Here is a 23,820-nt window from a genome sequence, read left to right as displayed (position 1 = left end):
GGAAAATAACCAGCTCCCTGATGGGCTGCCTTGATTGTTGACCTCGGTAAAGTGTTTACTGCAAAATAACTCAATGAAAAAAGAAGAGGAATTAAATTCAAGAATAGCAAGGAAAAATGGCTCCCTGAGGAGAGATTCTGTACACAGATGCGATGATTAACACAAACTTCAAAGCAACCAAGCTGCAACTACATTACTGTAAAATTCAGATGAAATATAGGTTATATTTATGCAGTTTATGAGACATTTAGTGAATGATTCCTAACCCATGAGCTCAGATTACTGTGTGTTCCAAAGGTAAATAAATGTGTCTTCTCCAAAACAAATTTCACATGAAATAGATGCAGTGGTGCTTTTATGTGCCCACTCTGATCTCTAAGATCACTGCCTCATTCGTGCTGATTTCAATGAGTGTTTTTTCCGTTTCTCTATTTCAGGTGACATTAGTGACAGGCCTGGAAGTTCCAAAGAATATCAAACAGTAAGAGCTCCCTCCTTACTCTGAGCGTGCCCTGGATACAAACCAATGATGTCATGTCCAGTACTGTCAGATGGGATCTGTTCCTCTCCCATCCTTCTCAAGTTGACCCTTAACCTGGACAATCTTCAGCTCCACGACTTTTTAGAGAAGTGACAAGTTTATTGGCTATAAATGTAATGATTACAGCTTGACGACGTCACTGCAGAGATGGCTGGAGGGCCATACTTTTTTCCACTGCCCAGTTTATTTTTCTCAAAGATACAAACAACACTGATATTATCTATATTCCAGCTTGCACAGTTTATGTTATTTTAAACAATCTGGGCTTAACTCCGCCCCTTAAAGATTTTATATTGTGCAGGAAAGATCATTGTGAGTTGAAAAATAAAGAAAAAATAGACCACAAGCAACACAGTTTTTAGGAGGTGGAAAAAAAACTCCTGAGAGAAATGATTCAGCAGTGCTTTTTGTTGCTCTGATTCTCTCTCAGGTGTGTTTACAGCCGAGATGAACACGAGTCATTTGTAGGACTTGTGTAGTGGCACCATGGGTTTTTTCTCTCATAAAATATTTAAAAGCTAAACTCTCGCTTCACACTTTCATCTCAGTGTTGACTCCAACAGCACTGCCTTCTCTGTTTTCTCTGTGATTTCTTATCTGTGGTAAGGAATCTGACAGCCATCTTAAAGCCGGCAAAGCTTCCCTCATGATCGACTCTCTTTCTCATGCAAAGCGGCGCAAAGATCGTTTGATAGTGTTGTCAGAACGGTTTACATATTGAGGTCAGTCTGAGAAGGCTGGAACTTAATTCCATTTCATTTTTCAGTAATCTGACAGATCTACCGAGCCAGGGGTGTATTATTTTGAAATTCACAGTCTCAAAGGCCTAGAGACCACCAGCCTTTTCTTTTCCTTATTTGTCTTAAAAACCTAAAACTCCGACATCAAAAAAGCTCCCACTAAGATGTAGCAGATCGCCACATTTCGACGTCTTTGGCAGTGAACTTTTGGACTCTGCTAGAACATGAAAATGATTGCACCACTTGGTATGACTTATCCACTGGCCAGTAAGAAACATTACTGTGGTATTTAATAAATCACGTGGCCATGCAATTTGCATACTGAAACAAACCTATTTGACTGCAGGGGCATCTCAGACTCAAAGAACTGTTTTGACTTTGACAGATCATTGTCAGAAAATGCTAAAACGAAGTAGAATCGAGCCAAACTTCATTTTCTTTGATTTACAATTTAAAGATAATATAATACACCCCCAGTCGATGAGAAAAGTATGGTCGTCTCAAGAACATTTCATTCTGTGTTCATCTCTCAGTCTCACTGCAGAATCTCAAGATGCTTTCAGACACCTTTTATCTGTGGCCCTGAACGTTATCTTTTAAAGTCACATCAGGTAAAGCTACATAAGCTGCTACATTTATCATCAGGGACTAGATATGGCAGCCTATAGAGGACAGTAGCTTCAACCAGACCACTGTGACTCAGGACATGAGACACTGTATAAAGTACATAGGTATAAGTACACTGTTTATGTATGTTTTATCAGTTCATGGAATGGAAGAATTCATTAATTGAGGTTATTTAATCTACGACTTGTTTATATCTGAGCCATTTCTGTTCCCTATAATGTGAGTTTGAGAGGCAGACTGACATTACCACATGACAGTGGGTTTACATGTGAATGGACATCCTCAAACTGTAAATACTGATATGTGAGTTATGATTATAACATGTGACATTAAGCATGGATTCAAACAAGTTTACAAACTATCTGAAGCTGTATTGTAAATAGTGTACCGTTTGTCTTTGCAATGAGGGACCCTGAAACCAACCGCTATAACAGCTCGCCCCCTGCTGGTGAACGGTGGCGAGAACAAGATTAAGGCATCCCCGACAAAACCTGCCGATATCTGTTTTCATGCTTTTCATCACAGACTTTTTAAAATGTGTCAGGATTTATGTTACTGTAAATCACAAACTATCTCATGATATTTTGGACATTTAAACATAAAGTTTACATTAAAAGGGTTGAACATTTTACATTGACAAATTAGTGTAGCACTTGTATACTTACTGCACCCTCATTCTTTAAAATATACCACAGAAATGAACAGAAATAATGTGTAAGGTTAAGAATTACTGGTATTTTTACAGGAAATGATCAGGTCTATTTTGAATGCCTATTTTAAAAACATTTAGTTACTAGTAGAGATCTAGGTTTCTAAAATAAAGTAAATATCTTTATTTTTTCTTTATTTGGACGTTTTACTAAGTTTTTAGGAGGTAGAGATGGGATATTATATTTATTTTTAAATCAGCATTGATATTTTGAATGTTAAATTCTTTACATTTGCATTGCAGTATATCTTATTTATAGGCATTTCATACACCTGGGCTATATAAAATATTTCTGAGAATGATGATCTCAAGGGAGCCACAAATAGTGAACTCATAAAGTCAAGTCAAATGTAATTCCATATACTATGATGTGTAATATGTACAGGGTGTCCAGAAGGGATTTATCACCAGTATCAACTCAATTTAATTGAATTGAATTTATATAGCACCAATTCACAACAACAGCTGCCTCCAGGTAAAGACTTTACACTATTACAGTAAGAACCCCAATGATCGCACGATGCCCTACGAGCAAACACTTGGCGATACTGGGAAGCAAGATCTCCCTTTAAACAGGAAGACTCAGGGTCAGGAAAGGTGCAGCCATCTGGTTGGACCGGTTGGGAGGTGATGAGAAAGGGGGGGGGGGAAGGAGCGCGTGAAAGGACAAAAGACTGACTATTGGAGAAGGAAAACAATTTAGTCACAGGTACCCATTCAATTGAATTAAACAGAATTCAGCTGAAGAAAATAAATAGAGAAATCAAGGCCTCCATGGAGCATTTTAAAACCTGCCAGCATTGCTTTTGCTCAGTTTGGCCAATCATTTGCCATTTGGTGTTTGCTGTTAACCCTTTTTTAATGTGACTTCAATCGATTCAATAACATTTGCTTTAACATTGCATAACCACTGTGTAGCTTTAGATGGAGGGTCGTTTCAGTGGGAAGAAAATCTGAATCTGTGTGTTAATGCTTCTAGCATCGGGAACGGCAATTTTGTGGCACTGTGCTGATACCAGCCTTTTTAAAAATGCAGTTATTTTTGGTGGAAATGGGTAGAACCACACTGAGTTTCAGAAAGACATTAAGACGCCAGTGGAAAAGAAGCAATGCTTTGTCTGCCTGTTTTTTTCTTCTTTTTGAAGCTACCTGCTAGAGCTCAACAAAGTTAGCATACAGATGGTTTAATAGTGTAGGCTTTATAAGTTAATGAACCAGATCTTTTGAACTGAACCAAAAATGGAGCTAGATATGTATACTTCAAGCAGATACTGCAGTAACTGCACCCAAGTGGCAAAAAAAGCACTTACACCAAGCCTGTTGACTAAATCATGATGACAAGATCTATTTAAGTTTACATTCATCTGTAAGTGAAGATTTTTAACCCAAGTACTCTCTTCACTTAAATGTAACATATTTCCTTTGTAACATGAATACAGCGTTAGTGCAAATGTCAGAATTTAAAGCAGCTTACATTTTTTTTTTACCTGATGTGCCCCAGACTGCCAGCTTTCACCTAAGGGCTACATTTACATCACTTCTGGCTGCTCAGCTCTGACCTTGCTGCCACCTCCCACGCCAGATGCAGAAACCTGCCCTGAGGCTGAATTTGCTGTAACAGGAATAGATTTCTAGACAAAAGTGAAATATCGTGTAACCAGCCTTCTGAAAAGTTAGATGATTTGGGGTTATGTCTCTGTGGTCTGTATGGATGTCAAAATGATAGTCAGGAAATCGTGACTGGAGGCAATTAAAGCTTCTGCTGAGGGGCTCAAATTCACCCTGTGTTAACATTTGGTTCCATATTTTCTTGCCTAAAAATCACTTAAAACAATATTATTTCACAGAAACGAACAAAAAACAAATCTTGCATATTAAAATATTCATGCTGCAGTCACTTCTGTCCAGATGTATTTGTAAGAGTTCCTGTATGAAATGTCCCTTTACCCAACACTTACCCACCCATGAATGTGACATATTTTACCAATTTAATTTTAATGGTATGGTGCTGGGAATTACACTAGTATTATTAGATTATGTTTGAAAAAGTAGAGGAAAAAATGTAATTTATTTACTCTATAAAGTATTTATGAATATTTAATTATGTATTTTCTTTTGTATAATATCCTCTTGAATGGCTACTAATATGGTCTGTGTTTGACCAGTAAGGATTGCAAGTCGAAAACGGCCCGCGTCTGTAAAATATTTTCTGAATAAAGGAGATGTGCTTACAGCTTCAAACATGTGACACGCTGCAGATGAGCTTCATGTTTTCCTCTTTTTGAACTGTATATACAACAACAAAAAGGCTGCTTCAAGAAAACTGTGTGAGAATTTGTGACCTCACCCAGCTGCACACTGCCAACTCAAAGGTCTTGTTTTATCATAGTGTCGCAAAACTCCAACTGTCATGTTTTCCCTTTAACAAAATGGAAACGACTGCAAGAGATGGTTAATATGGGAGAAAAACTGTAAGATCATTCTGCTTTCTCACGGTCCATTCAGCGTGTGCATGTGCGTTTCATCTTGAAAACTTCTGCCAAGACTTTACTTGCGTGTAATTTTTTAATTATTAGGCCCACCTGCCCTGTTATGATCCAGTCCCTTCCTGCCAATATAAATGTTTTGTACAACTACATTTCAGTTTGTAAATGAGAAATGCATTGCAATTACATACTTTTAAAAATGTCAGTGTACAACACAAGATACACAAATGTCTCTTTTTTGTCATTTATAAAAACAAAATAAATAAACTGTGATGGAAGATGATTTGACAGTATTCGGTCTCCAGTTATGTGCTTTAAGACTTGTCCATGATGCACAGTCGAAGATCAATCCACTGAATTTCTCACACAATAGTCACCAGTAACACCATCCCTCCCAGACAGTGACATATTATCAGGAAATGTCTATTGTGTCCACTTCCTCTCCATAACATGCTGGTATGCATTTTCCATTCTGTAGGATTCAAATTCCTCACCTGCAAAACAAAGAAAATAAATATGTACTTTATCACCAAACGTTTAACCACAGCTTTTTACCCTTTAAATTGTTTCATATCTTGAAAATCCACTTTAATAGGATCACTAGCAGTAGCGGCTCCTGAGTATAAACAACAGTGGGGCAGACATTGGCTCTGGTGCCGAATTGCTAACCACACCCATATTTATTGTGACATCTTTGGGCAGCTACATTAAAAAAAAAAACTTTAATCATATTACAATTAATGATTATTACAATATGAATCTGTCTGCAAGCAGCAACAGATTTTCTTTTAATATGTTAACCGGATATAGTGCAATAGATGAATGTCACAAGTGACTGAAAAGTCTGTCTTATCCAATATACACAACACCAACTATCGAGGTATAATACGAAGAATAAAACTAAGATAAATAAGGCATTTTTTTCTTTTTAGCAGGTTATTTAGTCTTGACTATTGGATAAACAACACAAAAGGTTTTGTGTGTAATGTCAATCACAGTTTTATTGAAATCAGAATTTCATGCTTCAGTTGCTTTTCGATTGACAGCATTGCCAGTGCCTTCAGTCTGTCCTGTGTCCTTTAATGCCTTGAGTCGTTTGAGTGTGTAAAAGCATCATTCAGACTTTATGGTCATCATGGGTTCAGTGATCAGAATCCAAAGTTTAGGAAAACGTCCTGTAAGTTGTTTTTATTAAAGGGCTCAAACATGCGCTGCTACACATCCTGAAGTCAGGGTTTTCATATATGAGTGAGAGCTCTGATTGCAGCCGCGATTTATTCAACATTGAATATGCATCAACTGCCTTCCCCAGTTCCGCTGTTGGGATGCGGACTAACATGAGAGCTAACAGTTCTGCCCCTCTGTTACTCCTGCTTGTAGTTCAGATAACTGATGACAGAGCAACACGATGAATACAAGGACACGTGGGTGTTGACCTGCCCTGCCCCATACCTCCAAATTTGCCATTAAATTGAGAAGAACACAAAATTACTTTCAGATAAAAATGATCAAAACAGAATACAAAACATAAATAATAAATTGAAAGGCAAGTAATTAAATATTAATCATATTTTAGGACTGATTTATAACACAGCAGAGAAGCACTGATTCTGTTATTCTTTGCTTCAGAGCAGACGAACTCAGCTGGTTTTCTGTTAGTGTTTGCTTCTCTCTTATGTTCTACACGTCTTTTACGGTATCACCATAACTGACACGTCGTTCTCAGAGAGCAAAACTATTACATATTTATTTTAGCGCAGGCCATAAAGTACAGGGGAAAAACTCAAACACCACTAACTCTGCATTAGCGTGTTAAAACACGTATACACTGAGAATTTGCCCCTTTTTAAAGTTATCAATCAGAAAGAAATTTAGAAGCCACTGAAAATCTCATTCAGGGCTGTATCATGAACAGTGATACAGCCACTTTGATTTAAATACACTGAAAGACTGTTAAACAGTTTGCTTTTAGACATCGTTCTCTGTTTTGGTCATTTCCTATTTTCCTCACTTGTTGCCTTTGATCTTCTGGATCTCCTTGGAGCTGAGGAGCAGCATGCCGTTCTTGAAGCGGCCCACCTGACCAGAGGGGGCTGCGCCAGGACCCGAGGGTACAGTTGTCTTCCTGTTTCTGACAGAGCAGTAGAAGCAAACACAGGTTGGAGCCACAGAAATTATAAAAAATAAAATATTTTATATTATACTATAAATATACTATATGAAAATAGTATATTTTCATATTTAATTACTAATTTTTGGAGAGTTAGGATGAATTCTATGATGGGGAAGTATTTCATTAACAATAATTAAAGTTCATAATTAAGGTAAATAATCAATGATATTTAAGAAAGGTGTGACTTTATTCACCTACCTCTGCTTACTCTTCTTCTTCTTCTTTTTCTTCAGGCCCTAAAAAGAAATAATTTATGCTACATTAAGAACAGCAAATAGAAGTAATTTTCCTGTAAGTGTGACTGGCCTGAAAGTGCAGGTCGTACCAGCTGAGCCTCCTCCTTTTCCTTCTCTTTCTTCTCTTTGATTTGCTGCTGAAGTATCTTATAGTTCGCATATTCCTTTTTAGGAGGCTGATAGAGACATTAAATACATGAAAATTGGGCCATAAAAAAAATCTGCTCTATAGCAAAATTTAAAAGTTGGATTAAAATGTTGCTCTTACTCTGGCTCCCAACATGACCGCTCTGTCCTGTTCAAAAACACGCTGCTCCTCCTTCTTATAGCCTGTAATTCCAAACCGATGGACTTCCAGACGAGCCTGACCCCAGCACACAAATACAGTAAAAGCCAACAGAAATCATGTAGATATGAAGAGCTACATGACTGCTAATTATATTTTTCAGAGAACAATAATCTACAGCTATATATATATATATATACACACATGAACAAAACATGGATTCCAATCTTATGAAGAAGCAATAACAAAGTAAATTGAAGTAAACTGTGGTGAAACCATCACCTTTTCCAAATTGAGTTCTCCTAGCTGGTCGCTTTGCTCCTTTTCTGCTATGTGAAGGGCCTGGAAGGGATGACAGCAGAAACCCAAAGGCAATGAAGACGGGAGGAAAAGGAAAGTGATGAGAATCATTTCTGACAGGAGGATCTTTAAAGGAGGTTTGCTGGAGGTCAAACAGTAGGATTTAGCAGGTTTCATAGTATCAACTGGAAAACAAGTTTCCAAGATGAAAATGCTGTAAAATGAACTGCAACAGCTCCTAAAAAAAGGCCTGTGACAAGAGGAGATGACTGCATTTCCTATTAAGCCTATTGGCACAGAAGCCACTGCTGCTGATCCTTCTATAGGTAGCATCCATAACTCTGTTTCTAATCTACTCTTTCTGCACATTTAACCCCCCAAATTGATAAAAACAAATTAAAACAGTTACAATTACGTTGTTACTTGCATTACAAAGGTTTGATTTTAATTTGGGTGTGTGAGGAGGTAAAGGGTGGAGCGATCTACAGCGTTACAGCTTTAGAGCAGTAGTGATATGGACATTACCACTGCGCTCTTTTCCTGTTGTGCTATAAAAAAATACAATAAAAATTTAAAAAAGTGCAAACTGCACAAACATCAGTCTGCTGCTAACAGAACTGCAGCTTTGCAAATATCTGCACAGACAGCATGCTAATGCTAGGCCAGCTAAGAACCCAGAGTGGTGATGAAACTGAGTGAATGTTGACCCAGCCCAGCAGCCAAAGCCTGATCTTCAACAGGTAAAAGTCACACCCATAGACTCAGTTTCTACGTGTTCATGTTTCTAAAGAAGTAGTTAAGTAATGTACTTTTATGAAAAGTAACAAGAAAAATGTGTAATATCCGTAACGACTCCCAACACCAGTTGCTAGCTGGATACAAGATTTTTTTTTTTGCACACCATCAACATGAACTGAACTATACCAGCCTCCAAACAAATATAGAGAGCCACAGTAAGCTCAAGTACAACAGACTTACAGGTGTTTTGTTGGGGTTTGGTGTTGACTTTTTTCTTTTCTTTGAGGGGTCTTGAAATGTGACTACCTCCACCTGGTTCACTTGCTCGAAGGCTAGAAAATGGGATGAATCAGATTAATGAGTAAAAAAAAGAAAAGAAAGAAAACTTAATGACTCACAGACAAAAGTGAAATGACTGAGGGTGTTATATACTGTTGCTATGCTGCCTACCCGTTTGCTCAGCCTTTCGTTGTTGCTGCTGCTGCTGCTCAGCATCATGTTGCTCTGCTCTGTAGTCTTCAGTGTCACTGCATATATCCTTCACTGCAGGGAGCTCCTCTTCTTCCTCCCAATCTTCGCATCTTTTTCGTTTTTTCTTCTTCTGAGACTTCTTTTTTGGTCCTGATCCTACATCATCAATCAACAATATGATTCAGAATCCAGACCCTGTAACGTTTTGTTTACATGACTTGGCCATGAACTCTGGTAAAGTCAGTAACACAAGAAAGTAGCAGACACCTGACTTTTAAAGTATAGGTAACTTTGCACTTCTGTAGCAAAAACTAAACTGCAACTAATGCAGTCCAGCAAAGCAGTATTAAAATAAATCTCTTCCTGCTATCCTTCTATCTCAAATCACCCCCGACACTTGCCGTCACCACTCCACCAAACCTGCTTGTGCCCTGTCCACTGATACATTAATAATGACAATGTTCAGGATTTGCATTAACTTGATCAAAGAGTCACAATATAACTTTATGAAAATGTCGAGAATGCAGTTTGTGGTGCTGCTTAACTACATTGCATGAACTATATTTGTTTTTATCTAGACTGCACTACAGAGAAGAGGAATGAAAGTCAGTAGGAGTAAGACAGCATACGTGTGTGAATGAGAGGGAGACAGATGTAACAGTGCAGACCTAATAAGTTAAGGTAGTGAAGGTGGCTCAGTTTTAACTATCTAGGTGCATAACAGTCAGTGCATAACAGAGGTGAAAAGGAGTGTAGGTAGGGTGGAGATGAGTGTCAGAGCTGATTTGTGACAGAAGGATAGCAGCAAGAGTGAAAGCGAAGGTTTAAAAAAACATTAGTGAGTCCTACTATGATGAAACAAAGAGACTAAGCTCGAGGTTGCAGAGCTAAAGCTGTTGAGCTTTTCACTGGGAGTGACCAGAATGGACAGTATTAGAAAGGAGTACATCAGAGGGACAGCTCGGGTTGAGCAGTTTGGAGACAAAATTCATGGATGTAGTGAACGAGGACACGTTTGTGTTGGTTGGTGTGAAAGATTATGATGCTGGAGGTGGCTGCGAGATGGAAGCTGAAGCAGTTGTCAGATGGAGAAGCTTTTTATCAAGTTTCGACACTTGACTTATTTTTAATTTTCATGCTTTTTTAATCTCGGTATGCGAATCTCAGTATTTACTGTATAATATAATACGCTGTCATTTACTCATGTGGTTCATGTACATTAAAAATCACCAGTGTTGCTTTTCTGTGTTTTTTTATTATAGCCATGTGAAGCCCTTTGAGTTGCACGTTTATATGGATGGTGCAACATAAGCAAAGCTGAGCTGAGCTTTGTATACTAAGAGAGTTTTCTGCCATTTACTGGTATAATATTCATTTTAGGTGACAACTCAGTAAACATGAGCTAACTTTAGAGTAACTATTCTGGCTAATACAACGAAACATGTAACATAATTTAAAGACATTTTTCGATGCTTCTTTTCCTTGCAAGTAGACTCATGAAACATAATATTATAACCAACAAGTAATAGAGCAAATCTCAAACACAGTACCAGCCTTTAAAGTAGCCAGTAAAGCTAACATTAGCCAGCCAGCTAACCACACTTACCAAAGTCATAAAGCTTGTCCAAAACATGCTCCAGAAACAAGCAATCTTCGTCTTTATTCCCGTTTCTTTCGGACCCCATTTCGTGCTAATAATAAGCAGAGTAAGCGGTAAAAATGAGAGCTTAAGTATTGTCGCTAACTTGCTCGTTTCAATGACAACAGAGCGCACATGGTACATGCAGTGCAACCCGGCATATTAGACCTGTACGGCCACCGTAGGTAAAAGAGGGAAGGGCTAAAATGCTGCCACGGAAATGCCACTTGTTAAATACGCCCATGTGAAGTTTTCAGGTGTTGTTACCAGCTAACAGTGTGATAAGAAGAGACAGGACCGTGCAAAATAAACGTGCACGTATTAAGTTCGCTGGATGTATCGCTCGTGTGTTTGTAAAGTGTGACATGGCCTCCGAAGCTGTTTATTCGGTAGGTATGCAGGTCTCAGCCAGCGGGCTAAGCTAGCTCAGCTCTCCGCCCTCGCTCGGTGACCACTATTTGACATTTGACATTTCATTCAAACGGTTTCGTGCTGAATTGTGCACGTCTGCAGCGACGCAGGCTTAAAACATGCGCTAATTTTGTGGTTAACGTGGGAAAAATACGTTTAACTACAAGAATGCGTGGTGTGATTTCTTAGCGGAAGCTGGTGATTTAATTTAACGTTGCTGTGTTGTGTTTGGATGTAGTTGGTTATGTTGTTGGGAAAGTGTGTGTGTGTGTGTGTGTGTGTGTGTGTGTGTCTAGATCGGATCACTTTAATTTAGGTAACGAACTGATTTCCTACATCGTGCCAGTTTCTTTGCTCATATCCCTGAAGTTTCAGGCTTCAAGCTTTCAGACAGGAGACAAAATGTATGGCCTCATGTTTTATTTCCGAGAAGATTTAAGCGAAAACTACTTAACTTTGGAGTTGCACTAACCCTGTCAAAAGAAGAGCCCAATGTCAAACTTCTATGAGGCAACAGTTGCGACAGTATTTCCTAATCCTGCTCCTCATGGTACCAGTATCTGCTGGTTTCCTATTCAGTTTCACTGTGGTGGTGGTGGTGGTGGGGGGAATAATAAGCTACTCTCTCATGATTTGTGTGTACTGCCCCTTTAATCACAAGTGAACTTAATGCGTTGGTTTAACATTAAAAAAAAAAACGTTAAAGTGCTCTAATAAAGCTTACTGTATTCAAGCACTTTTTTTTATAGCAGATATTACCTTATGCACTTTGTTACTTTCAACCAGTGACTGCTTTCAACATACTGGACCGGATGTGAGCGTTAATGAAGCGTGTGGTGCTCTTAATTTTTAGTAAAAAAATATTTTTAATGCCATATTTTTTGCACATCTAAAAATCATAGAACTAAAAATAACTGTGGCATGTGTTTGTTCAAGCTTTAAGAATGTGCCAGTAACTTAGAGCCCTGATGTGTTCATGCACATCAAAGTAAAATTGGCCTATTTTGAGAATGAAAATTACAATTCCAGAAATCACTTCTTTTTTTTTTTAATATACACACAATACTGGTAAGCGAGCAGCGTTGACGCTATAAGTATATGTACATGTCTGACACGCTGTCATAGTTGTCATAACCAAAAAAAGTGCAGGTTTGTGTGATAATTTTGGCGTCCATTTCAGCTTCACCCCTAGAGGGCAGTATTGCACTTTTTATTTCACAGTGGATATTTGTAAGTGCTGCTCATTGATTACTTAAAGAGAACATGGATAGGAAATTAGATATGAGGTATTGTTTGAGCTTAAACGTTAAACAAGATTTCCAGCAGCAAATTTGACACTCCTTCAGTGGTGTCAAGAAATCTTTTATGCTTAACAAAAATTTTGAATGTGGGCTTATGTGAATGTCGCTTGTTTGTGTCAAAAATGCTGCAGCACCGGACAACAATTTTTACAATAAATGCTGATGTCGTGCATTGCATGCCACATCTGTTTGTACATTGCAAACATATCAACTGTCAATTTTTCACCTCTATAGGATTTGTCTGTGGTTGTCTTCACTGTCACTCATGTTATATAAGGGAGAACTATGAGTAAAGCATGTTTCTAATAGTGCACTTTGTCCCTTTCTTAATAGCATAGAGATCCTATGCTAAAGAAGAGAGATGATTTTGAGGATATTCTGGAGGAGAGGAGGAACTCCAGTGACTTAAGATACGCTCTCAAATGTTACACTCCTGTTCTTTACAAAGGATTGACTCCATGCAAAGTCAGTGAGCTGAAGCAAATGGTGCTGCAGTCTGATCAGCTGGGTTATGTCATCACTCAGGTAAATTGGCTTTCTGGTTATACCTGGTGGATGTATTTTTCTCTTCAGTTCAGAAAATTACATTTCTCAGTGAAAAATGTCTCCTGCACTTTCCATTCTTTAACGCATTTATTTCAAGGGTTTCTGCAACAAGAAAATGTGTGCAAGCGAGCTAAAGTAACAAGTTTTACACAGCTTTAGAGTTGAGCACAGACAGGTATGAAGCTCAGCACAGTTAACCACATAATAAAAGTGCTTCAGGAGACACCGACACCACAAACGCAGCTAAGAGGCCCAATTTAGTAACTCAAATGACCTTAGTTTAAGTGTAGAAAACACATTTAACCTAATTGCAGCTACAGCCACCTGTGTCTGCAGCATTCTTTTAATCATGGCAACCCTGACTTTACCTTTAAGCTTAAATCATGAAGATTGATCTGCTTTTTGAGCCAATCTCCAGTGGCTATCAGAGGAAATGTAGTTTGTGCCATGCACTTTTTAAAATTAACACCATTACTAGCATTCAAGGACAGCGTGGTGTTTTATGACACAGTAACAGGAAATGGTTTCTAATTTATTTTGAAATATTACCTTATTTCATACAGTGAAAACTTCAAAGTCAGGAGCTACTACAAATAGACAAAGTCCAAAGTTTTCTCTCGAGTTTATAGACGAAGAAAATTGACAGAGAGGGACAAAAATCATCCTGCATTCTTATTGTCAGAAATGAATCACATTTACATTTTTTTTTTTTAAGCATAATTTGTTTTAACATGTCTTTGTTTGTAATTGATTTATTTTGAATTTGAGGTTTCTAAAGAGAAGGGCATGACCACAGATGAAGTCACTGGGGAGGCGGCAGCCATCTTGGAGGAGATGGCTCAACGCTTGCAGCTCAGCACGGTTCGCTTCTTCGCCTTCACTCTCTCCAAAGTCTTTAAAACCTTGTTCAGGAGCATCTGTGTCAACGAAGAGGGCCTCCAGAGAGTGAGTGCGGGATGATAGCTCAGACAGTTACTCGAACTCGCACAGATTCACTTAACTTGTGCTTTCATTGTCGTTAGCTCCAGCAGGCCATTCATAACCACCCAGTAGTACTCCTGCCCAGTCACCGCAGCTACATGGACTTCTTGTTGATGTCGTACATCCTGTACACCTACGACCTGGCTCTACCTGTTATTGCTGCTGGCATGGGTAAGCAAAGGAATGAACAAGTGTGTGTATATGATGGGCTAGCAAATTATTAACTACATGTGTATCAGCTCGTCAGAGCTTGCTGTGTCACAGAGGTCTTAATTCTCCTTGACCGTATGTTTTAAAGATGGGTTTATAATACACCACCAGTATTTGCACATGAACTTTGCATTTCTCTGCAGACTTCATGGGGATGAAGGTCGTTGGGGAGATGCTGCGGATGTCTGGAGCTTTCTTTATTCGGAGGTCTTTTGGTGGAGATACGTTGTACTGGGCTGTCTTCTCTGAGTATGTCAAGATTATGCTTAAGGTGAGGAGGCGGCTTCATTAGGATTGTGATTTGGAATGAGTCACATTTTTGTTTTTTTTTGTTTCTGTATTTCTATACCATTTATGTTCCTCTTTATCTCCTAACCTTAGAACGGATATGCACCAGTTGAATTTTTCCTAGAGGGCACCAGAAGCCGAACGGCTAAGTCTTTGACTCCAAAGTTGGGTAAGGCTCAGGTTTGAGCACAGAGGATCTCTCCCAGGTTATTAGTGAAAAATGTAGATCTGAAGCTGTTTCTTTAAACATGTAAAAGTGATATGGTTGCAGATGATTTTTCTAGCCGTGTGTCACCAGAACTTTATTCAGCAGTAAATGTACTTTTGGCATTTATCCTTGTCTGTGTGTCCTCCTCCAGGTCTGTTAAATATAGTGATGGACCCATTTCTTAAAGGAGAAGTGTTTGACATTAGCTTGGTCCCCGTGAGTATCAGCTATGAGAGGACTCTGGAGGAGGCGCTTTATGCCAGGGAGCTGCTGGGTGTGCCAAAACCCAAGGAGTCCACTTCAGTGAGTAACATGAGACCTGTTTACTGTGAACATAATATCGTTAATTCATAATCATAGCAAAGCTGTTGAAATCAAAAGCTGTAGTTGGCAGTCTCGAGTGCAGAAAGTTATTTATTCTGGCATTTTGGAAGTGTAAAGCAGCTAGTCTGATTACTTGAGATCAAAGACATCTTTTTTTGTTTTTGACTGACTTGTATTTCAAAGAATAGTCTGAATGCATATTTCACTTGCAGACTTGCCAACACATACTGTATGATAATAAAACGCAGAGTTGGTATCGGAAAATGGGTCACGGAGACTTGAGCGTGTTGAGTAAGTGTAAGTGGGTCTTTCTTTGTCTTTAAAGACTTATTGTAAATCACTCTGCTCTTCTTCTTCTCGTCTCCTTTGTAGGGCCTGTTTAAAGCTAGAAAGATCCTCAGTGAAGACTACGGCAGTATCCACGTATACTTTGGCCAACCTGTGTCTGTAAGAAGTTTAGCTGAAAGCAGAGTTAACCGCAGCCAGTTCAACCTGATACCAAGGTACTGTTTTAATTTAAATTCCATTTGTAGTCTCAAATAGCTCAAATATCTCTATTTTCCACTGATTTTAACTTTTAGTATTTTGTGAAAATGACTCAAATCCAAGCCATGACTTGGCCCTGTGTCATTTGCTTGTCTTTTTCCTTATTAAATAAATTTTTTTTGGACATTTTATTATCTTCTGTACTTGAATAGTTATAAAAACATTATTACTATCCGTCAATATCCATGCTAGATATTTATAAAGTTTTGAATTTGGCCTCTTTCTTCTCACTTTAACAAGTGTCTTGTGGACAGTGCTCACATTTTCAAACCATCTCTCTCTTGGTTAGCCGTACACATTTTGTATTTATTTAACTAAAGAAGTAGTTTTATGTTTAGGCTCGTTACAGATGCAAAATATAGTACCGACTAACTTTGAGCTTTATGATTCCAGACATATCCCCACAAGACCCAGTGAGGAAATCCTCAGCTTTGTGAATGACTCCGCCTACAGGCTGGTGCGAGCCCAGGAGGAGAACATGGTCCTGAAGCCTTGGGTCCTTCTGGCCTTCGTCCTGCTGCAGAAACAGGCGGCGGAGGATAAGCAAGGGACAGCACTCGATGAGCTCACTGAACAAGCAGTGTGGCTCAGGGACCTCTCTCGGCACTACGGAGCCTTCCTCCACTGGCCGGGTACCGTATGAGCCCAGTTATCGGTTTTAGCAATAATGAAAACTCTATGTACTAAAGTGAGAGGACTAACAAGAGGCCAAATCGAACAATCTTGATATAAAGTTCATACAATCTTTTCATGGCTGTGTGCACATTGACACATATACATGCAGTCCTCAGGCTGATGTTGGTAAGATAAGTAAAAGTTCAACATGGATAAAAGCAGATTAAGAACAGATTAACATTAAGAAATACTCAAATGATGTGAAAACATTTGTACTAAAGTTTTATTTCCTTTTAGGTCAGGGGTGCCCAATCCCGGTCCTCGAGAGCTACCGTCCTGCAGCTTTTAGATGCATCCTTGTTCCCACACACCTGAATCAAATGAATGGCTTGTTATCAGGCCTTTGCCAAACATGATGGCATGCTGAAGAGGTAATCAAACCATTTGATTCAGCTGTGTTGGAGTAGGGATGCATCTAAAAGCTGCAGGATAGTAGCTCTCGAGGACTGGGATTGGGCAGCCCTGTTTTAGGTGAAGTGCAGTCAAGAGACTTGCACTAATTCAGACAGTTTTTAGGAACCTTGTAAAAACAAAACAAGGAGATTCTGATCTCAGGAATTCGCATGATAAGGTGGGGCCAGGTTTCACAATGAACTCACCCGAAACTCTGGCTGATTGGGACCCACACCCAGTTTCACACCTTGGCTCAGGCGATTAGAGGATCATCAGGGGTCCTTTTGTCCCTCTGTGGGGGGATACTCCCACTAGGTTTATATCTGGGACTCTCCACCATTTGACCTTAGAACTGAAGAAGCTTCTCGGATGAGAGGTGAAACGTCTTCAAGCAACTTAAAGAAGTCCAGACGCTTTTCTTTCCAAGCTCCTTTGACTACGATGACCTGGATGACTGAGAACCTTCACAGACAAAACAAGGAGAGATGCAACCTTAAACATAAACCGACAGGGGTAGAGCAATGCATAGGGATGATGTGATATTGATATGCAGCTCAACAACGTGGGATTTCCATCCCATCTTTTTTTTTTTTTTCCCCTCATCTATGATTCTCTCGTTTCTTCAGACCACATACCTCCCTCAGAGGTTGTTTCCTCCAGTCTTTCCCTTCATCGAGGTCTGGTGAGGATCTCTGAGGGAAGAGTCCAGCTGGCATTGGAACAAGGTTTGTTTTATCCCGGGTGTTTTTATTTCTCAATGTCAATTTTTTTTTTTTTTTTTTTTTAATCGTTCTAATATTAGCCCAGTCATAAAAACACGAGCTAAAGACTACATTTAAATAATCTAGCTGATACTCAGAGTCCAGTACAAATAATCAACAAAGACAGAGGCCAGTCAACCACAGGAAAGGACGGCTATATTTTTTTTTTTTTTCTTTCTAATCTGACTCCACTTAAAACACAGACAATTAAAAACTGTTTACAAAAAAGGAAAACATAAGTAAATGAATGTTAATTATCTCTTGAAGTAGGAGGTCAACAGGTGCCCAGAGAGACTCGCAGTGCCATTACTCCAGAAGAGGAGCTCCTAAACCAGGCAGTCGTCATACTCTCCTGCGTCTCCTACAGGAATCAAGCACTAAACGTCTTCATCCGACCAGCCCTGCTGGCCTCAGCCATCCACACTGCTGCCTCCAACCGGAAACGTAAGACTGCCACCACTGTGCTACTCTCAGCCTGCTCAGTCATTATGAGTGCAGGTAGAAATACAGGAAAAACAAGTAGTACTACTGTTAGTTAGGACACCACAGATTAAATCTACTTTGTGTAACAGGAAATGGGAGCTAACTGTTTATCTCCAGAAAATTCCTTTTCAGTTTTTCCAAGTAATTTTGTGCCAACTGAGCACAAGGTTAAAAAAAAAAAAATTAAACTTATCTGATGAAAAAAGAGGTTTTTAAATGTTCTCTTAACTTGAGCTGACATCTATTTTTAACACGGATGTTTTTAGTCACAAAAGGGAAGACGCGACCATTGTGACAGTTTACAGTTCAGGTTTTTTTTTTGTTTTTTTTTTGTTTTGTGGTTTTAGATTCTGTGGAAGTTCTTAATCTGTCAAAAGTTTTTATATGGTATGATAATTTAATCTTTTTTTAATTGTGAATCCATATTGCAAAGTCAAACTAACAATGAAAAAATAAAAATCTAAACTCAGCTGGCAGCTAAGTGTCTTTAAAAAGTCACTTAAACTCAGTCTGTTTATGCTGGCACATTTGCTATGATGCAGATGTAACCGTGAAGCTGGACAAGTTCAAATACTGGGGTCAAAAGCAGTGGATGGTGCAGAAGAGACTACAGACAGGGAGGAGTGGGTGGAGATGACTGTCAGGTGTGATTTGCGATGGGAGGATAGCAACAAGAGTGAAAGGGGAAGGTTTCCAAAATATTAGTGAGACCTACTATGATGAAACGAAGAGACAGGAGCCCAAGTTGAAGGTGGCAGGGGTGAAGATGAGGTTTTCACTGGGAGTGACCAGAATGGACAGGATTAGGGAGGAGTGCGTCAGAGAAACAGCACAGGTTGAGCTGTTTGGACACAAAGGCTGAGATGGGGGAGGGAATATGGAGAATACTGGGGATGGAGGGGTACATGATATGCGGTGGTGACCTCTGTATGTGTCTTCCAGAGGAGATCTACAACGGCTTCAGCTTCCTGAGGAACATGTTTTCTAATGAGTTCATTCTCTGTCCTGGAGCTACTGTACAGGTGAGACACATCTTCTCTGTGCTGGTGTACTCCAGATTAATTATGAATAAATTATTGTATGGTCATTGTGACATATTTCTCTCACCTCCTGTTGTCTGGCAGGACTTTGAGGAGGCCTGTTACCTGCTGGTGAAGACCGGAGCTCTGCAAATAAACCAGCAGGAGGTTCTGATCACCGAGAGAGGGCACAGGACTTTGGCCTTCCTCACCAGTGTTCTCGATCCATTCTTACAAGGATACCAGGTGAGGGAGATGCATACACAGCGACACAGTGTCGTTTTGAACACGAGTTGGCTGGATCGTATTTTGCATGTAACAGGTTGGAAGAGTCAGTCCTGTATTATGATGTCAAGTGCATGAAAATAGATCAAAGAAAAGCAGTTTGGTTCAAATGATTAAAAAACAAATTATCAGATTTGAAAGGAGATTTATTATAATTTATAATTTTCTCGTATATATTGTATTTAAATAACAACGTACGGTATGATAAGAAGGACACCTCAATCTCAACCATATAAATTTAAATTGTGTAATACACTGGGATATTTATAATTAGATCTGTTAGCTCCTGTTTATAATTGGAGCTATTTCATTATATTTTGAAACTTTGTAAAATACCTTAGGTTTGTGCAGATGTCCTCTAGAGGGTGCTGTTGACTCATCAGTCCTAACAGTTCCTTGTTTGCGTTTGTGGTGGCAGGTGGTGTGTCGGTTCCTGTGTGAAGAAGACTGTCTGACAGAAAAACAGTTTATTCCTGCTGTCCGGAAGTTCATCATCAAACATCTTCTCACAGGTTCTCTCCCAAAATGTTTCTTATTTCTACTTGTGATTTTTATTTTCAAACATTCAGTACTCTATGCCAATGATTACATGTTAAGTGCTCATGTGTATTTCCAGGTAGATTAAGGTATATTGAAGTGTTGTCATCGGACCTCCAGAAGAATGCTCTGGCAGCTTTGATAAGACTTGGAGCTGTGCAGAAAATCAAAGGGTATGTTGGTTTTACTCACCTGCGTGTCCCATGTTGGTTTGATCGGCTGTCTGGCTATCCCACCCTTACACCTATGCCCTTTGTGTGTGGGAAATATTGAGCTCATTTGTATAATGTGATCAAAAGTCAATTAAAACACAGCAAGAAAACCAAAACCTTTATGGTCAGAATAAAGTGGAAACCACAAAGCTTTTTAGTTTTACTCTTTTCATTTCATCCAAAAATATATTACCTCTCTTATCTGTTATCTAGTCTGGCAGATGGTTTGGATTTTATTTGCTTTAGTGTTGATATCATTCCTCTAATTTCTACTTCCAGCTCACAATGCCTCTGCAACACTGATTTTTAAGAAATGTAGGAGGCATCCCTTTAATATTGGATTATCCAGTGAACGCTATAAAGTGCCACTAGAACTACATTTTAATTAAGTCTTTTTTTTTTTTTTTTGTCTTGAAAGTAACAACTATTGCTTCAATGTTTTTCCTTCAGAGGCGAGGAACAGGGGACTTTAAAACTCAACAAGGTGATGTTAAACTCCTTGGAAGACACTCTTGGTAAGAAATAAGCTGTAAGTTTGTGTCTAAATAACCAGACTGCATATTTGTTGGGTTTGCTTTAAACCACACATATTTTCTGTCCCTACAGGAGGAAAACTCCCCACTCAGAAATCTGTTGTAGCTCACCTCTAATTCAGCGACCCCTATTAGCCGAAGGGCATCGCGGACGGTCAGGGCAATGCGCTGATGTCGCTCTGCTCCACGTGGTTTGTTACGAGTCGTCCTGGCCTACTTGCTGTGTTCTGTGAGAGATGGAACAAAAGACTTGCCATCTGGAGACAGCTCAACCCTGCGTTTAGTTTTTTTGTTTTTTCTTTAATTTCTCTCCTTGCCTTTTTTCCAAAATGCTTCTCAGATTCTCCTTTTAAAACCTTTTTTATGAATCTACATAAAACCACATGATGAGTGAAGCCTTTGAAGGTACACTGCTGAGCTTCTTTGGCTCATTCTGAATAACGGATCTTTTGCTTATGAGCGACCTTGTGAAAGCTTCTGAATGTGCCATCTTCACTCAGCGTAGAGGCCATTCTCTGTTAATGCATTTGAAATGTGTTTCTAACTCTGAACATGGCTTTTGTTTTCCTCACTTTGCTTTTTCATTCAAGCTTTATGTTTGTTAGCTGTTAGTCACTCCTATCCTTTTGAGCACTTTTTTTTTGAATACTAATGTATTCATGCTGTGTGGTGTGGGCCTCTATCCCAGTTGTATGTTGTGGTGCTGGTTTCTTTGTTTTCTTGAATTTGTTGATTATGTATTTGAACTTTGGGTAAATATTTTAGTACCACATACTACCCGTCTACCCACCCATCCTCAGGCCTTTTTGCCAACTCTCCAAACTACTTGGACAAGAAGTACATATGTCTTTGTTTACACAGTGGAGACACTGCTACAAGTTCAATGCCAGGGTCATCAAGTTGCCAAACTCCATATACAATTGAAGTTATACTCAAGCATTACCAGCTGTACCAAAGGCACAGGTTTGTGGGAAATAAATTCTTGAGTCTCGACTAGTTACTGAAGTTGCATCATAGTATCATTGAGTTTTACTTATAGTATCTAAAAGGAGAATAATGTTCAGGCTTTATTTATATTTAAAGAAGTGATACACACGGGGTTTGTTCCTTACAAGGGAAGTAAGAAAATTCATAGAAGGAATTTTCAGAATATTTTCAGTGGCTTATTCAGGACTCAGGATTACACACGATTAGCATGGTAACATTTTTCAGTGAGTGTTTTTTATTTAGATTTTGTAGTTCAAGTTTTCGAGGTAAAACTAGATCATTTATTTTGTCGACTCCTATCTGTGCACTCCTGTTACCTTAGAAATCCCATCAATTCAACAGCAGCAGATTTGAGTTCTTGCTGGAAAATGCTTTGGAGGCAAAGAAAAACGGTACAGATTGGTTTAACTATGAGCAAAGCCAAACCAAATTTCATGGAAATTGCCATCTGTGTTACATTTGAGCTGCAACTTAACAAACAATAAGCACAGCTTTCAGTGATCTTGTTTGTGTGCCTAATGTCAAAGATTCCTGCAAAATTTAATGGGAAACAAAAGGTAGTACCCTATTTAGGTTTGAGTATAAGTAATGTGCAAAAAAGGCAGTAAAGAACTTGACAAATGTCAAAAAATATAGATTGGTGCTGTAGTAGAATAACTGTGGGCCTAAAAGTAAATGGGGGGGGGGGGTTGTGTAACATTGACAGCCAAAGTAACAAAACCTTGATATGCAAACAGCTTTCTATGATGCATAGAAAAGTTGTACGTAAAGGAAGACTTAAATGAGGACTCTCAAAAATGCACTGTAATAGCAGAAGTAGTGGGTTACTTACACATTACACCTACCTATACCAAAAAGCTCCTGGTGCACATGATTGTGCTGCTGTTAATGCCAGAGGAGGTTTGGATCTCAGTCAGCAGAGTGATGGTGACTATTACTGTGCCTCAGCATTTGGAGAACCCACATTGCTGTATTAGGGTATGTGGTCTGACATAAAACCACTTACAGCTGATTGTGGAATATGTAGGAGGAAAGAAATTTCACAAACAGACTTGTTATATCTGTGGCATCCCATTAAAGTACCACTCTCATTCTTTTTCAAATGTTTGTATGGGCAGACTGAATAACTGGATGGTTGATTTTAAATACCTGTAGCAAAACGCCTTGCTTCAAAGATTAAGATGTGTGGCCCAATACTTTTGTCCATATAGTGTCTGTCAGATTTCTGTGGTTTGGCAAAAAAGAGAAATCGCAACATCTTCAAACTTTTCTGCACTAAAGTGTTTATTCAGCTTTATTTGTTTATCCGTTGGTCAGATGTTGAGCTTGTAAAACTTAAAGTGAACTTTAACCTAAAGAAAAGTTTCATTTCATTTCATTACGCCGACAAAAGTTCAAGTTTGTGTTCTGCGTTTGAATTGTTTTACTTTCTCACCTCAATAACAGCTGTCAAATAATGTCTAAAGATCAGATTTCTTCCTGTGCATTTACATTTTATAACCACATTATTAGATACATTCATGAGATCCAATTCATTTGAATCTATCAGCTGGTCTTTTAAAAGCTTTTCTTAATGTTGTCATAATGCTAAATCTGGTTTGTGGTTACTTTTTTTTTTTTGCTGTATAGTTGTTTGCTGGGCTGCATTACTTTTAAGTATTCCTAAAATTTAGACCACAACATTTCACTTAAACAGTATTGGATTCCATTAGACTGTACCTAATAATATGGTAGGTCAGTGTACAAGGGCCTTTTAGTACTAAATGTATAGGCTGGTTAAATGGAAAAAGTATGTTAATAAAACCTTTTGAAATACAGTTCTCGTCTCTGAAATTGTCTCTTCTGTCGATAAACTGGGTTGCGGGATGAAGATGATCCAATTGATTAACATTCACTCCATCATCATCCTCCAACATCCAGCGTTTGGTGTGATAGTCGGTTCTCTTGTGGCTCAGATATTGAGAGAAACTCTTTGATCATACCTGATTAAAAGATCAAGTGAGCATATGTTATCATTGCTGATGTACTTCCATAAACTTTAATCTCAAAATGTTCGGCTTCTTTCTTTCGGTCTACAACTATCCCTGTGCAAATCTCAGGATGCATGACTTTGGCTACCAGTTCACATCGCTCTCATTGGTTGTTGACTTTTAAAATCAAAATTTACCAATATT

At 38.8% G+C, this 23,820-nt stretch overlaps 3 protein-coding genes across 5 annotated transcripts in view; 2 read left to right on the top strand and 1 right to left on the bottom strand.

The window, feature by feature from the left end:
* trim67 (tripartite motif containing 67) overlaps window positions 1–4,886 on the top strand; it is a 57,357-nt gene extending 52,471 nt beyond the window's left edge. For both annotated transcript variants that reach the window (XM_080883091.1, XM_080883090.1), the window contains one exon: window positions 438–4,886. In XM_080883091.1, the coding sequence (XP_080739217.1) occupies window positions 438–485 (48 nt within the window). In that variant the 3' untranslated portion in view covers window positions 486–4,886. The remainder of the gene's footprint in view (window positions 1–437) is intronic.
* Window positions 4,887–5,333: 447 nt separating this feature from the next.
* On the bottom strand, window positions 5,334–11,119 carry fsaf1 (40S small subunit processome assembly factor 1). The gene is made up of 9 exons (XM_080883094.1): window positions 10,914–11,119; window positions 9,287–9,463; window positions 9,077–9,168; window positions 8,081–8,140; window positions 7,781–7,876; window positions 7,602–7,688; window positions 7,475–7,512; window positions 7,115–7,234; window positions 5,334–5,597 (listed from the first exon to the last, which is right to left on the bottom strand). Exons 1-9 carry the CDS (start codon window positions 10,990–10,992, stop codon window positions 5,594–5,596), a joined length of 753 nt encoding a protein of 250 aa, XP_080739220.1. The 5' UTR covers window positions 10,993–11,119; the 3' UTR covers window positions 5,334–5,593.
* A 44-nt stretch (window positions 11,120–11,163) lies between these two features.
* Window positions 11,164–23,463, top strand: gnpat (glyceronephosphate O-acyltransferase). 2 transcript variants are annotated; one of them, XM_080883093.1, is made up of 17 exons: window positions 11,164–11,335; window positions 12,992–13,183; window positions 13,973–14,149; window positions 14,227–14,356; window positions 14,539–14,666; window positions 14,777–14,852; window positions 15,043–15,194; window positions 15,588–15,718; window positions 16,155–16,393; window positions 17,456–17,554; window positions 17,861–18,034; window positions 19,016–19,095; window positions 19,198–19,338; window positions 19,796–19,889; window positions 19,994–20,087; window positions 20,577–20,641; window positions 20,733–23,463. In XM_080883093.1, exons 1-17 carry the CDS (start codon window positions 11,312–11,314, stop codon window positions 20,774–20,776), a joined length of 2,040 nt encoding a protein of 679 aa, XP_080739219.1. In that variant the 5' UTR covers window positions 11,164–11,311; the 3' UTR covers window positions 20,777–23,463. The 2 variants fall into 2 exon arrangements, with proteins under 2 accessions (XP_080739219.1, XP_080739218.1); XM_080883092.1 differs by having other exon boundaries at window positions 17,858–18,034.
* Window positions 23,464–23,820: the final 357 nt, after the last annotated feature.

Source organism: Rhamphochromis sp. 'chilingali' (assembly GCF_963969265.1).
Source record: "Rhamphochromis sp. 'chilingali' genome assembly, chromosome: 5".
Taxonomy (NCBI): domain Eukaryota; kingdom Metazoa; phylum Chordata; class Actinopteri; order Cichliformes; family Cichlidae; genus Rhamphochromis; species Rhamphochromis sp. 'chilingali'.
This window is presented reverse-complemented; position numbering and strand designations above follow the sequence as displayed.